Raw genomic sequence first — 16,550 nt, forward strand, 5'->3', positions numbered from 1 at the left:
GTGTTGGAATTAGATGAGGATTTGAATCCCACAGATGTTATTTTACCAGCTGTCTGCATTTTGGGAGGTTATTCAACCTTTGTAGTCTCTCTTTTCCTAACTATAAAATGGAATAGGCCGGGCGCGATGGCTCACGCCTGCAATCCTAGCACTTAGGGAGGCCGAGATGGGTGGATCATGAGGTCAGGAGTTCAAGACCAGCCTGGCCAACATGGTGAAACCCTGTCTCTACTAAAAAAAATTCAAAAAAATTAGTTGAAAATGGTGGCACGCACCTGTAATCTCAGCTACTTAGGAGGCTGAGGCAGGAGAATAGCTTGAACCCAGGAGGCGGAGGTTGCAGTAGGGAGAGATCACACCATTGCCTGGGTGACAGAGCGAGACTCTGTCTAAAAAAAAAAAAAAAAAATTAAATAATACCCTTTTGTATTAGCAGAATTAAATGAAATATGATATATTAAGCATTTGAGCACTGTGCCTGGCATGGTAGCTTTTACTGTTAGGCACTGGTTCAGAGAAAACTGCTTACTAATTCTAAGACAAGTAAAAACTATTTGACCATCTGTGCAAAACTGATTTAAAAAGCTGAATAAGCAACTAGGCCACAAGTTATAAATTATTAACATTAAAATAAGTACTTATTAACCTTCAGTATTTTGGTATTTCAGGCATGGTATCCTCTCCACAGAGGAGGTCTAAAATTAAAAAAAAAAATTAAGCTTGGTGTTCAAAAGGCAAGGTGATCCAGACTTTTGTAGTGCCACTAATCATAATAGTACAGAAAGAATCTTAGTCAAACTAGCAAAGCCAGGAAATTAATTATCGAATACATTACAGATATCCTTGTATGGTTAAGAGCCTGATAATGATAGAGTAGAATCATAAAGTGGGGGAACTTAAGATAATTTTTAGTTCAACTCTTACGTTGTAGCTGAGGCAAAGCAAACTATTCCTTATACAGAGCTATGTAACTAATGAAAATCAGAAATGCTTTTTTTTAAACCAAATTTGAGTGAGGTAGAAATAATTATGCAAATTGAATACCACTAAAAGAATCTGGCCGGATGCCGTGGCCCACGCCTGTAATCCCAGCACTTTGGGAGGCCGAGGCGGGTGAATCACCTGAGGTCAGGAGTTCGAGACCAGCCTGGCTAACGTGGTGAAGCCCTGTTTCTCCTAAAAATACAAAAAATTAGCCGGGCATGGTGGTGCATGCCTGTAATCCCAGCTACTCGGGAGGCTGAGGCAGGAGAATCGCTTGAACCCAGGAGGCAGAGGTTGCAGTGAGATCGCGCCATTGCACTTCAGCTTGAGCAGCAAGAGCGAAACTGCCTCAAAAAAAAAGAAAAAAGAATAAGAATCTACCATATCTCGTAGCCTACCTGTCTCACCTTTCATTTTCCAGACCTATGAATTCATTCATTCAACAGGTACTTATTGGAGTGCCTGCTGTGTTTTATGGCAGGCATTATTTTTGAAGAGTTTATAGTCTTGCTATAGAGGAGGTTAAAACATCAAGCACATTGATGGTTAAAGTGTTTCACCTTGCAGACCTCTGGGGAGAGATTGCTATGGATTTAGAAGTTGTGCTCATCTCAGGCAAACATACAGGAGTTGATGGCATATGGCAAAAAGTTTTTTTCTTCACGGAATCTAGCAAAAGGAGACAGAAAGGGAATACAAGGTGAGAGAGATGGCTTATCACTATACTTTCCATTCAAGATGTATTTTCAAATAATAAGTTATATATTTAGGATCAACTATGTATATAGTAATTTGGTAAATGGGAAGAAATACAAAAGAGGAATAACATGATCTCTGTCCTCAAGAAACTGACTCTCTGGTTAGGACAAGACTCATTTGAAATAAGGAGAGAATTCTGTCTAGCAATCTCCCTTCTTTTTGCCTAGGTAAAATAATTTTCTGAAGGATTTTTTTAATATATAGAAATCTATACCATAGTTGTTCTCTTTATTTTTTTAAAAAAGCTTTGTAATGAAAGTTTTAAAATATTTACACAAGTAGAGAAAATACTATAATGAACCCTACCCCCATACCCAGTCTTCCAGGTTCAACAGTTATCATTATTTTGTCATGCTTGTTTTGTTGATCCTTCATTTTCTGTTTTCCTTCTTTTCCATTCCTTCCTCTCTATTTTCCTCCCCGTTTTGCCTCCCTTCCCTCCTGCATTCCTACATTTTTTTTTAAATTTTTTTTGCACACAAAAACAATAAACATTTTCTAAAAATACATACAAACAAAAAGATGTGTATCAAACATATTAGGAAGGTTGCACATGGGAAGTCGGGGAATAGAAATGGGGGGTGGGAGTTAAAATAAATGAGAGAGGGACTTTATATGGATCAGTGATAATAACTCAATCCTCTATTTGACAAAGAAGAGGGAGAAGGAAGAGGAAGAAAAAGAAAGTGGGATAAAGGATCAGAAAGGGAGGAAAATAGAAAAAATTAGAGTATGACTCCAGGGTAGACCTGTTTTGTTGTCACTGAGTTGGTTGGTTGGTTTGTCTGTTGTATTTTTCATGTTTTGCCAAGTTGGCCAGACTGGCCTCGAACTCCTAGCCCGAAGTGATCAATCCGCCTCGCCCCCCAGAGTGCCGGGACCACAGGCGTGAGCCACCACGTCCAGCCCCCACATTGCTTCTGGCCTCCGTGGTAGACCTCCCAGACGGAGCGGCCGGGCAGAGGCGCTCCTCACTTCTTCCCAGACACGGGGCGGCCGGGCAGAGGCGCTCCTCACTTCCCAGACGGGGCGGCCAGGCAGAGACGCTCCTCACTTCTTCCCAGACGATAGGTGGCCGGGCAGAGGCACTCCTCACTTCCCAGACGATGGGTGGCCGGGCAGAGGCGCTCCTCACTTCCCAGACGGGGCGGCCGGGCAGAGGCGCTCCTCACTTCCCAGACGATGGGTGGCCGGGCAGAGGCGCTCCTCACTTCCCAGACGATGGGTGGCCGGGCAGAGGCGCTCCTCACTTCCCAGACGATGGGTGGCCGGGCAGAGGCTCTCCTCACTTCCCAGATGAGGCGGCCGGGCAGAGGCGCTCCTCACTTCTTCTCGGACGGGGCGGCCGGGCAGAGGCGCTCCCCACTTCTTCCCGGACGGGGCGGCCGGGCAGAGGCGCTCCTCACTTCTTCCCGGACGGGGCGCCCGGGCAGAGGCGCTCCTCACTTCTTTCTGGACGGGGCGGCCGGGCAGAGGTGCTCCTCACTTCCCAGATGGGGCGGCCGGGCAGAGGCGCTCCTCACTTCTTCCCAGACGAGGCGGCCGGGCAGAGGCGCTCCTCACTTCCCAGACGGGGCGGCCGGGCAGAGGCGCTCCCCACTTCTTCTCGGACGGGGCGGCCGGGCAGAGGCGCTCCCCACTTCTTCCCGGACGGGGCGGCCGGGCAGAGGCGCTCCTCACTTCTTCCCGGACGGGGCGCCCGGGCAGAGGCGCTCCTCACTTCTTTCTGGACGGGGCGGCCGGGCAGAGGCGCTCCTCACTTCCCAGATGGGGCGGCCGGGCAGAGGCGCTCCTCACTTCTTCCCAGACGAGGCGGCCGGGCAGAGGCGCTCCTCACTTCCCAGACGGGGCGGCCGGGCAGAGGCGCTCCTCACTTCTTCCCAGACGGGGTGGCCGGGCAGAGGCGCTCCTCACTTCCCAGACGATGGGTGGCCGGGCAGAGGCGCTCCTCACTTCTAACCAGACGATGGGTGGCCGGGCAGAGGCGCTCCTCACTTCCCAGATGGGGCGGCCGGGCAGAGGCACTCCTCACTTCCCAGACGGGGCGGCCGGGCAGAGGCGCTCCTCACTTCCCAGACGGGGCGGCCGGGCAGAGGCGCTCCTCACTTCCCAGACGGTGGGTGGCCGGGCAGAGGCGCTCCTCACTTCCCAGACGGTGGGTGGCCGGGCAGAGGCGCTCCTCACTTCCCAGACGGTGGCTGGCCGGGCAGAGGCGCTCCTCACTTCCCAGACGGTGGGTGGCCGGGCAGAGGCGCTCCTCATTTCCCAGACGATGGGTGGCCGGGCAGAGATGCTCCCCACCTCCCAGACGGGGCGGTGGCCGGGCAGGGGCTGCAATCCCAGCACCCTGGTAGGCCAAGGCAGGCGGCTGGGAGGCGGAGGCTGCCGCGAGGCCAGACCACGCCACCGCACTCCAGCCCGGGCAACACCGAGCACCGGGTGAGCGAGACTCCGTCTGTAGTCCCAGTACCTCGGGAGGCTGAGGCGGGCAGAGCACTCGGCGTCAGGATCTGGCGACCAGCGTGGCCAACATGGCGAACGCGTGCCTGCAGCCAAAGGAGAAAAAGCAGGCAGCGGTGGCGCGCGCCGGCAGTCCCAGGCAGTCTGCGGTGCGGGCAGCAGTGAGCCGAGTAGATTGCAGCCTGGGCCACAGAGGGGAGGGACGGGACGGGACGGGACGGGACGGGACTTGATTATAAATAATACTCCGTTTTGAGACGGAGTTTTGCTCTTGTTGCCCACCCAGGCTGGAGTGCTATGGCGAGATCTTGGCTCACTGCAACCTCCACCTCCTGGGTGCAGGTGATTGTTCTGCCTCAGCCTCCCGAGTAGCTGGGATTACAGGCATGCACCACCATGCCCGGCTAATTCTGTATTTTTAGTAGAGACAGGGTTTCTCTGTGTTGGTCAGGCTGGTCTCGAACTCCTGACCTCAGGCAATCCACCTGGCTCAGCCTCCCAAAGTGCTGGGATTACAGATGTGAGCCACTGCGCCCGACTATTCATTCTGGTTTTTTTGTACCCATTAACCATTCCTATTTCCCCACCACCACCTCACTACCCTACCCAGCATCTGGCAACTGTCCTTTACTCTCTATCTCCATGAGTTCAATTGTTTTAATTTTTAGCTTCCACAAATGAGTGAGATCGTGTGAAGTTCGTCTTTCTGTGCCGGGCTTATTTCACCTAACACAGTGTTCTCCGGTTTCATCCGTGTTAATACAAATGACAGGATCTCATTCTTTTTTTGTGGCTGAATAGTACTCCATTGTGTTTATGTACATTTTCATTATCCATTCATTTGTTGATGGACAGTAAGGTTGCTTCCAAATCTTGATTGTAAATAATGCTGCAATAAACGTGGGAGTGCATCTATCTCTTCCATATGCTCATTTCCTTTCTTTTTGGTATACAGCCAGCAGTGGGATTGCTGGATCATAAGGTAGCTTTGTATTAGTTTTTGAGGAACCTCCAAACTGCTCCATAGTGCTGGTACTAATTTACATTCCCACCATCATTATACGAGGGTTCCTTTTTCTACACATCCTCACCAATATTTGTTATTGCCTGTCTTATAGATAAAAGCTACTTTAACTGGGACGAGATGATGCCTCATTGTAGGTAATATCATCTGCAAACAAGGGTAGTTTGACATCTTCCTTTCCAGTTTGGATGCTCTTTCTTTCTTTTGTCTGAATCCTCTAACTACAACTTCCAGTATTATTTTGAATAAAAGTGGTGACAGTGGGCATCCTTGTCATGTTTCAGATCTTAGAGGAAAGATTTTTAGTTTTTCTCCATTCAGTATGATACTAGCTACGGGTCTCTCATGTGGCTTTTATTATGTTGAGGTATGTTTGTTCTGTACCCAGTGTTTTGAGGGTTTGTATCATGCAGGAATGTTGGATTTTATCAGATGCTTTTTCAGCATCAATTAAAATGAACATGTTTTTTGTCTGCCATTCTGTTGATATGATGTATCACATTGATCAATTTGTGTATGTTGAACCATCCTTGCATCCAGGGATAAATCCCACTTGATCATGATGAATGATTTTTTTAAGGTGTTGCTAAATTTGGTTTGCTAGGCTGGGCTCAGTGGCTCACGCCTGTAATCGCAGCACATTAGGGAGGCCAAGGCGGGTGGATACTTGAGGTCAGAAGTTCGAGACCAGCCTGGCCAACATGGTGAAACCCCATCTCTACTAAAAAAAAATACAAAAATTAGCGGGCGAGGTGTTGGGTGCCTGTAATCCCAGCTACTCGGGAGGCTAAGGCAGGAGAGTTGCTTGAACTTGGGAGGTGGAGCTTGCAGTGAGCCAAGATCATGCCACTGCATTGCAGCCTGAGCAACAGAGTGATACTCTGTCTCAAAAAAACAAAAACAAAACAAAAATTTGGTTTGCTAGTATTTCGTTGAGGATTTTTACATCAATATTCATCAGTGATATTGGCCTGTAGTTTTCTTTTTAAAATGTGTCTTTGTCTGCTTTTGGTATTAGGGCAATACTGGCCTCATAGAATGAGTTTGGAAGTATTCCCTCCTCTTCTATTTTTCAGAACAGTTTGAGTAGAATTGATATTAGTTCTGCTTTAAGTATTTGGTAGGATTCAGCAGTGAAGCCATCAGGTGTCAGGCTTTTCTTTGTTGGGAGAAATTTAATTTAATTTTTATTTATTTTATTTATTTATTTATTTTGAGACGGAGTCTTGCTCTGTTACCCAGGCTGGAGTGCAGTGGCATGATCTCGGCTCACTGCAAGCTCCGCCTCCTGGGTTCACACCATTCTCCTGCCTCAGCCTCCCAAGTAGCTGGGATTACAGGAGCCTGCCACCACGCCCAGCTAATTTTTTGTATTTTTAGTAGAAATGTAGTTTCACCGTGTTAGCCAGGTTGGTCTCTCTCCTGACCTCGTGATCTGCCCGCCTCTGCCTCCCAAAGTGCTGGGATTACAGGCATGAGCCACTGCACCCGGCCTGTTGGGAGAAATTTTATTATGGCTTCTATCTCATTATTTGTTATTGTTTGCCTAGAAGTTACAGTCCTTGTGGCCTAGACTGCCTTTGAAGTTTATTTGGAGCCCCAGAGTACTTTAGCCTACAGTGCGAGGCTTGCTAGAACTCAAGTCCTCACTGCTGGAATGGGCGATTCACCTCTGTCTAGGGCTAGTCTAAATGCCCCCTCCATGGGCATGTGTCAGCTGAGTTTATCCTACTTTTGCTTTCTGCTGTGAAAGGGTGGCAGTGAGTTCAGTGCAATATCTCACAGTCGCTGCTCTCTCCCTCTCCCAAGCACACAGATTCTCCATGCCATACAGCTGCTGCTGGGGGATGAGGGAGGGGTAGCACTGGCGATTCAAGACTATCTTTCCTACCCTCTTCCGTGCCTCTTGCAGTGACATGAAGTTAAAACCGGGTGCTATGAGTGCTCACCTGATTTTTGGTTCTTATGAAGGTGTTTTTTTGTGTGTAGATAGTTGTTAAATTCGGTGTTCCTGCAGGAGGAATGATCGGTGGAGGCTTCTATTTGGCCATCTTGCTCCACTCCTCTATTTTTTTATTATTTTTTTTAGAAACAGGGTCTCACTATGTTGTCCAGCCTGGCCTGCATATTTATTCTTATTCCTGACCATTTGTATTTATTCTTTTGTGAATTCAGGATAATCTTTCATAAACATCATTTTCATTGTTTTCTATCCAAAAACCAGAGTACTGGCTGGGCATGGTGGCTCACGCCTATAATCCCAGCACTTTGGGAGGCTGAGGCAGGCGGATCACAAGGTCAGGAGATCAAGATCATCCTGGCTAACACAGTAAAACCCCGTTTCTACTAAAAATACAAAAACAAATTTAGCTGGGCGTGGTGGCGGGTGCCTGTTGTCCCAGTTACTCAGGAGGCTGAGGCGGGAGAATGGTGTGGACCCAGGAGGCGGAGCTTGCAGTGAGCCAAGATCCCACCACTGCACTCCAGCCTGGGCGACAGAGGGAGACTCCATCTCAAAAAAACCCAGAGTATCATCATTTCATACCCCTGATTTTGAAGACCCTTCATAATTTGACCCTAACCCGTTTTTCTGACTTAATATTGTCCAGCAAGAGTCACTCTACTCCAATAAGAAATATTTTCTTATTCATATAACTCACTCTGTTACTTTTTTTCTTGGATTCATTTTAGCAATGTTTTCTTCTGCCTACCCAAAATCTTACAAGGATTCTTTTAACTCATCTTGTAATAAAGTTGTAATAAAGTAGCTCAGATGATGTAGCCTTCGTCAGTTTCTTCCTATTTGAATTCCCATGGTAACTATTGTTTCTACCACTAGGTTTAGGGGCAAATTATAGACTGCCTTGTATTTCTTATCAAGCACCAGCTGTGTGCCGGGACACAGCACAGTCTGTATAGCTGTGGACAGAGCACAGTCTTTGTCCTTAAGTTTATAGTATAGTAATGATGCGTTTTCCAGTTATTTGCTTATTAGTGAAGTTGATCTTCTTTTCATACACGTCTATACATATGAACCATACACATGTTGTTAGGTATATAGTTTATGGGTTACCAACTGGATTGTAAGATCATTGAGGGCATGCACCATGTTTATACTTCTCTATTCCTTAAAACACATAACTTGGTTCTGAGCATGTAGCCATTACTAAGTATGTACATGCTCTACTTCTGTAGTAAGAAAAGTTGGAGGCTATGGAGATACATACCTGGCCTCAAATTATAACTCAAGACCTTATGAACCAACTGTACAACATTTGCAAGTTATGTAGCTACTCTCAGTCTATGTCTTCATAAAGTAAAATCTGCCTCACTTGGTTGCCATGTGGGTTAAATGAGATCTATATGTAAAGCATTTAGCATAATGCCTGGTACAAAGTAAGTGCTCATTGAAAGATACCTGTTATAATAATTTGTTTAACCTCTCAAGCTAGAAATGGATTCAACAACCTTTCATTTCCCTAATCCCTTTCATTTAAGCATTTACCAAATTCTTCTCAGTTTACTTTAATTATGTTGTCAATTTAGCTTCTCCTTTTAATCCTAGTTGTAATCCACAATAAGAAATCCATTTTATATTGTGGCTTAGAATATACTGTTTATTTGTACATATCTGAAACAGAAGTCTTATTAAATAATATTCATTGTTACAATATGTGATACACTCTGATATTTTTTGTTCTGTCCTATGTACATTTTTTTTTTTTTTTTAAACCTGGTCACAGCCATTAAAACTGATTTCACAACATACAGTCTGAAACACACTTGTCTGGATTTTTAGAATCTGCAAAATTTCAACTACCACTGAACAGGATAATGCTCAAGTGAAAGTTTTCAATGAAATAGAAAACACAGAGCTTAGAGTTTATTAAGATTCCACTTTGTCTTTGTTCTCTATTAGTTATATATTGTTAGATTTACCTATGCTCAATCTGGTTTCACTGCTGAAGGTGGAAGTGTTTATTTGGGCCTATTCCAGTGATGTTATAGAATAAGATTACTTAGCAATTGGGGCAGAGATTTCCACCTTGCAAGGAAAGAGTTTCTTAACCACTTTATACATGTATTCTTTTCTTTCTTTTTTTTTTCCTTTTTTGAGACGGAGTTTTGCTCTTGTTGCCCAGGCTGGAGTGCAATGGCACAATCTCGGCTCACTGCAATCTCTGCCTCCTGGGTTTAAGCAATTCTCCTGCCGCAGCCTCCCGAGTAGCTGGAATTACAGGCACCCACCATGCCCGGGTAATTTTTAGTAGAGACGGGGTTTCTCCGTGTTGGTCAGGCTGGTCTTGAACTCCTGACCTCAGGTGATCCGCCCGCCTTAGCCTCACAAAGTGCTGGGATTATAGGCTATGAGCCACCTCGCCCAGCCATGTGTATTATTTTCTTAGGACAGAAATATACATGGATATATGCATTTAAAAGTCATCAGCATCATTCTCGTAGAGGAGCCTGAGAAAACCTTTTTTTTTTGGGACAGTCTTGCTCTGTCGCCATACTACACTGCAGTGACATGATCAAGGCTCACTGCAGCCTCCTGAGCTTAAGTGATCCTCCCACCTCAGCCCCCCAACTCACAGGGACCACAGAAAATTCTTTATTCGGAAAATTTTAAGCATTTTTACAATGTAGGAAGAACAGTATAATGAATCCCATTACCTAAATTCAACTTTAGTAGTTATCAACATTATGTCAATTCCAAAGGAATTTTTAATAAAAAATTTTTAAGGGACATGTAATTCCCTCCCTTAATTTACAGATAGATGATCTGTTTTTCAGAAGAGATATATCGGCCTTATTGTACTTAGCTTTAGTCCTCACAACCTATTAATTTCATCTGATCCCCAGAAGAGAAGTAAATAATTACATGACATGAGGGAGCAGAGATGACATGATATCTTCTGCCTCATTTAGATTTTCCTGATGGCCTCCTAGAGCACTAGACCCTTGCTATCTTACCTGAAATAGTTCAACAGCCTCGTTACCATATCCCAACCACCCACTCCTTACCACCTGCCTTACTACCATTACACTGATCTTTAATAATGACTTGAGGAGACGAGAATCTCATTATGTTTATCCTCTGTTTAAAACTTCCTTGGGGCCAGGCCTGATGGTTCACACCTGTAATCCTACACTTTAGGAGACTGACAGGGGGATCATTTGAGACCAGGAGTTTGTGACCAGCCTGGGGAACATAGTAAGACATCATCTCTACATAAAAGTTTAAAAAATTAACCAGACTTGATAGTACATCCCTGTAGTCCTAGCTATTCGAGAGGCTGAGACAGGAGGATCACTTGAGCCTAGGAGTTCAAGGCTGTAGTGAGGTATGATAGTAGCTATGTAGTAATGCCACTGTACGCCAGCTTGGGCAGCAGAGCAAGACCCTGTCTCTTAAACAAAAAAACCTTCCTTTGTTCTTCCTTCCCTACCTATAAAATAAAACCCCAAGTCATAGATTTTCATTCATAATCTGGTTGCAGCCTATCTTTCTAGCCTTCTCTTCCACTGTCTGTTTCTTCTCTACCATTTTAAGCTTCCTGGTATTCCTAGAATACGTAACCTATTTTAGGGCTTGTACTTATTTTACAGGATCCCATTTAGGTATCAACTTGTGGATGAGGCCATTTTAACTACCCTAGAAAAAAGTAGTTTCTAAGTTTGTTTTTATTTTATGTGTGTTTGTGTATGTGTGTGATGCCACTTAACTGAGTTATATTTAGTTAGCAGTGTAGGTTTACTGCCCTCCTCACTCTCAATTAGACAGTGATCTCTTCGAGAGCAGGAATTATATCTTATTCTTATCTCCTAAATACTTTAGTGCCTGCACGAAGTAGGCATCCAATAATTGTTTGTTGAATGAATATATTGACACTTCTAGAATTTTATAACCTAATTTTAAAACACGTTTTCTCCGGACAGGAAGAGTTAATCAAAGTTTGGTTTTGTATATTTTTATTTTATATATTTTTCTCTCCCCTCCTTGAGGACTTTTGTTAATATTTCTAAAGAGAGTCTAGTTCTATAGTTTTTTTCCTTAGGGGAAAATATACTTTGCTAAACTAGTATAGCATATCCATCTTCAGTAATCCTATAGTTAAGGTAAGTGAAATCTACTTTCAGTATAATTTTTTTTTCTGTTGAACAGTATTGTTTTATTTTGTGAGTTGGAATAGATTTGTGCTATACTGCTTATAGTAGCCTTGACTAATTTTTGATATATTTCAGCTCATGGAATGCTGTGTAAATGCCCTGGTGACATCATTTAAAGAGACTATCTTAGCTGAGTGCCAAGGCATGATCAAGAGAAATGAAACTGAAAGTAGGTAAAACATCACATAAAGTTATCATAATCTTCTAAGAGGGTATCTTTGAAACAAATCACTTAGTAAGTTGCTCTTAGATAATTCTTTTCCACATAGGTATATGTGGAACTGTTAGAGTAAACTATACTTAAGGAAATAGATAAAATATTTAACACAGAGGCACTGCTAAAGAGTATATAAACTTAAATTTTAAGCATTTTCCTTCTTAGCTATCAACATCTGTGTATGTGTATGGTGAATTTCTACTTTTTTCTCAAAAGCAAGACACTGCTTTTAAAGGCCAATTTAAACTGGAAACATATGTTACAGATTAGAACCAGGTATTTGACTTTTGTGTGGAACCTTGTGATCAATCTTTTTAGAACGTAATAAAACACTCCCTGTTAACAGTCTTCATCTCTGTCCCCAAAACTACTTTATAAGATTTCTAAAGGATTTTTTTTATTACCTCAATGTTTTCTTAAAAAGATATGTTTTGAGAGGTAGCAAGTATATAACAAACTAAAAAAAAAAATTGTACATATACCTAGTACCCCAGTAAAACTGCTTTTAACATTTTCTTGCTTTTGTTTTTTAAATAACTTACTTCTGCTGAGTTTCCAGATTTTATTATATCTAAGTGCAAGGTCCTGTTTAATCTCTAGTTGCATTTAAAGTGCATATTTCAACTCACTTAAGTTCATACACTTTTTGGGAGTAATTCAGTAGTAAAAAGCAAGCTGCTTTATTGGCATAAACAAAATACTTCTATTCTGTGTGCCAGTCTAATTAGAGTTATGTCTGATCTATGTTGCACTCTTTTCAAAAGGATTTATTTACTGGTAATCAGTACTGTGAGGTAGGGTTTTTGTGAAGGTCAATAAAATGGCATAACATGAAAAAGTGCTTTGTAAATTGAAAAATTCTTTATGAGTACAGTTTTATATTCTAATCTCTAATACAGTTGCTTTTGTAATTATTACTCATGTTATTTTTTACCTTTTGATGATGTGGCTGTATATTTAATATTACAACTACTTTATGAAATAAACTAATCTTGTATGTAAATAAATATTCCTTTGCATCGAAAATCAAATGACTCATCTTTTCTTTTGAGACTGGGTCTCGCTGTGTTGCCCAAGCTGGAATGCGGTGGCACGATCACAACTCACTATAGCCTTGACCTCCTGGGCTCAAGCGATCCTCCCACCTCCCAGCCTCATGAGTAGCTGGGACTACAGCCGTGTACCACCACGCCTGGCTAACTTTTGTATCTTTTGTAGAGGCAGAGCCTCACCTTGTTGCCCAGGCTGATCTCCACTGCTTCTGGCCAAATGACTGACCTTTTAAAGAAAGGAGTTGGGTTTTGCAGTATTTGATCACTTTTTTTATTTTTATTTTTTGAGACTGTCTTGCCCTGTCACACAGGCTGAGTACAATGGTGCAGTCACGGCTCACTGCAGCCTCAGCCTCCTGGGCTCGGGCAATCCTCACACTTCAGCCTCCCAAGTATCTGGGACCAAAGACATGCATCACCACACCCAGCTAATTTTGTTTGTTTGTTTGTTTTTGTTTGTGTGTGTGTGTGTAACGATGGGTTTTGCCATGTTGCCCTGACTGGTCTTTTTAACTCCTGGGCTCCAATGATCCTCCCACCTTGGCCTCCCAAAGTGCTGGAGTTACAAGCGTGAACCACCACACCCAGCCTGATCACTTTTAATTCGATTTTTTTAAAACATAATTTTTAGATCAAGTACAGTGGCTCATACCTATGATCCCAGCACTTTGAGAGACCAAGGCGAGAGGATTGTGTGAGCCCCGAAGTTTGAGACCAGCTTGGGCAACATTGGGAGACCCTGTCTCTACAAAATTACAAAAAACATTAGCCAGGCATGGTGACATGTGCCTGTGGTCCCAGCTACTCAGGAGGCTGAGATGGGAGGATTGCTTGCGCCCAAGAGGTCAAGGCTGCAGTGAACTGTGATTGAGCCACTGTACTCCAGCTTGGGTGACAGACTGGGACCCTGTCTCAAAAACAAAAAAACAACTACTCCTAATGGCATTGTATCCACAGAATACTATTAACATTACAAACTTTTAACTAATATTTCTCTAAACTCTTATTCTAGTAAATGAAATGATTACATGAATGTGTTCTCTCCTTCCAGAATTACATTTAATGTTTTCATTGATGGACAAAGTTCCTAATGGTATAGAGCCAATGTTGAAAGACTTGGAGGAACATATCATTAGTGCTGGCCTGGCAGATATGGTAGCAGCTGCTGAAACTATTACTACTGTAAGTTTTTTTTTCAATGACAATGATAGATATATATCAAGGCTATTTTTTAAATGTAGGATTATTGAAAATAGTGAGTGGTTACCAGAGGCTGGGGGTAGGGGGAGCAGAAGAGGTTAGTTAGTGGGGTATAAAGTTATAGTTCAATAGGAAGAATAAGTTTTGGTGTTCTATTACCCAGTAGGGCGGCTATAGCAAGTAACAATGTAGTGTATATTTCAAGATAGAAGAGATTTTTTATGTTGTTACCACAAAGAAATTATAAATGTTTGAAGTGATGGATGTAGTAGTTACCCCAGTTTGATCATTATACTGTATATACATGCATTGAAATATAACATTGTACCCCATAATATGTACCATTACGTGTTGATTACAAATAAAAACATTAAATTTTTTAAAATGCAGAATTGAAAATTGAAAATAGTAATTTCAATTATTATTTTCTCAGTAAAACAGGGAGCCGGGCGCGGTGGCACACGCCTGTAATCCCAGCACTTTGGGAGGCCGAGGTGGGCAGATCACAAGGTCAGGAGATCGAGACCATCCTGGCTAACATGGTGAAACCCTGTCTCTACCAAAAATACAAAAAAAATAGCCAGGCGTGGTGTTGGGCACCTGTAGTCCCAGCTACTCGGGAGGCTGAGGCAGGAGAATGGCTTGAACCCGGGAGGCGGAGCTTGCAGTGAGCTGAGATGGCGCCACTGCACTCCAGCCTGGGTGACAGATCGAGACTCTGTCTGAAAAAAAAAAAAAATGAACAAGGAAAAAAAAAGAAGTGGCAAAACTAATATTGGAACACCTTTTAGTTTTATTTTTAAGAAAAAATATCCCCAGTTTTAAATGAGTTTTATTAAAATTATGTTTATTTTCTCATTTTCTTGTGTTTTTTTTTTTAAAAACTTAATATAAAGCCTTTTGTTTCTAGGACTCTGAGAAATATGTTGAGCAGTTACTTACACTATTTAATAGATTTAGTAAACTCGTCAAAGAAGCTTTTCAAGATGATCCACGATTTCTTACTGCAAGAGATAAGGTATATATTCCTTTATATATATAAAACACTTTTAAAAGTTTTATCCTCATAATTTACTTCTAATAATCAATTTGCATTATTTTTCTGTTAATTATAAACTTAAAAACCTAGCAACTGTTATTTTTCATCAGTGGAGAACAACTATATTCATTTTGTTTTGGTTGTAAGCATTCGTTAAGCATTAGATAGCCTTGTGAATTAGAATTTAGTTAGATAGTTGCTTTTTTCTCATTTTTCCAAGAATGTTTTTCTGTTTTTGAATATTACTGATCTGTTGAATTCCTATTCATCCTTCCATTAAGACCCAGCTCAAAGAATACTTCCCCTGGAGCTTCCTTGATACCCTGCCTCCCTCCACAGCTCATCACAAGCAGAGTTGATTCCTCCATCCTCCATCCTTTCATGGGACTCCTTCGAGAGTTACGTTATACTTATCCTTGTTTCCCAGGGAAGCATTTGTATTGCACACCATCTTTTTCCATCCTCACTAGTATAGGATAATGATAATGAAACACCATACTGTCCTTAGCGTTGTATCTTTTTTAGTGTAATAAACCTATAACAAGAAATTGCTGTTTTTTATCTTCTTTGACTACCTTTCATTACTTCCTAAGTTTGAATGATTCTAAAAAGACAACTTTCTCCATTCTCCAGTAATTTTTTTCTCACTCTTTTTGTCTATTTTATTTTATTTTATTTTATTTTATTTTTTTTTTTGAGACTGAGTTTCGCTCTTGTTGCCCAGGCTTGAGTGCAATGGCGTGATCTTGGCTCACTGCAACTTCTGCCTCCCAGGTTCAAGCAATTCTCCTGCCTCAGCCTCTCGAGTAGCTGGGATTACAGGCACCAACCACCATGCCTGGGTAATTTTTGTGTTTTTACTAGAGACGGGGTTTCTCTGTGTTGGCCAGGCTGGTCTCGAACTCCTGACCTCAGGTGATGGGCCCGCCTCGGCCTCCCAAAGTGCTAGGATTACAGGCCTGAGCTACTGTGCCCAGACTCTTTTTGTCTATTTTAAAATAAATAAATAGGCCGGGTGCAGTGGCTCACGCCTGTAATCCCAGCACTTTGGGAGCCCTGGGCGGGTGGATCACCTGAGGTCGGGAGTTCGAGATCAGCCTGACCAACATGGAGAAATCCCATCTCTACTAAAAATAAGAAAAATTAGCTGGACGTGGTGGCGCATGCCTGTAATTCCAGCTACTCAGGAGACTGAGGCAGGAGAATTGCTTGAACCCAGGAGGTGGAGGTTGTGGTGAGCTGAGATTGTGCCATTGCACTCCAGCCTGGGCAACAAGAGCGAAACTCCGTCTCAAAAAATAAAACAAATAAGTAGGTAAAGTAGGAAAGGAGTTAAGGGAGTATAGACATGGTGGGGGTGGTGTGAAGTCTTAAACTGAGTAGCCTGCAAAGGCTTCATAGGAAGCCAGATCGTGTAAGACTCTGAGCCATAGTAAGGAGTTAGTTTTTACTGTGAGTAGGATGGGAAGTCATTTAAAAATTTTAAACAGAATGGTAGGACGTGATTTATGTATTAACAGGATCATTCTGGCTGTTGCAAAAAATATACTGAAGGGAAGAAAGAAGGAAGAATACCAGTTAAGAACTTACTTTAATAATTCAATTAAGTGATGATGGAGGCTTGTCCCAGAGTGATGGTAGGGG

At 42.8% G+C, this 16,550-nt stretch overlaps 1 protein-coding gene across 2 annotated transcripts in view; it reads left to right on the top strand.

The window, feature by feature from the left end:
* Positions 1-16,550, top strand: part of CUL5 (cullin 5) — a 101,260-nt gene that overhangs the window by 53,737 nt on the left and 30,973 nt on the right. For both annotated transcript variants that reach the window (XM_055272989.2, XM_063636476.1), the window contains 3 exons: positions 11,474-11,567; positions 13,719-13,849; positions 14,778-14,885. In XM_055272989.2, coding sequence (XP_055128964.1) covers positions 11,474-11,567; positions 13,719-13,849; positions 14,778-14,885 — 333 coding nt within the window. The remainder of the gene's footprint in view (positions 1-11,473; positions 11,568-13,718; positions 13,850-14,777; positions 14,886-16,550) is intronic.

The sequence above is a fragment of the Symphalangus syndactylus genome, chromosome 3 (genome assembly GCF_028878055.3).
Source record: "Symphalangus syndactylus isolate Jambi chromosome 3, NHGRI_mSymSyn1-v2.1_pri, whole genome shotgun sequence".
NCBI lineage: Eukaryota > Metazoa > Chordata > Mammalia > Primates > Hylobatidae > Symphalangus > Symphalangus syndactylus.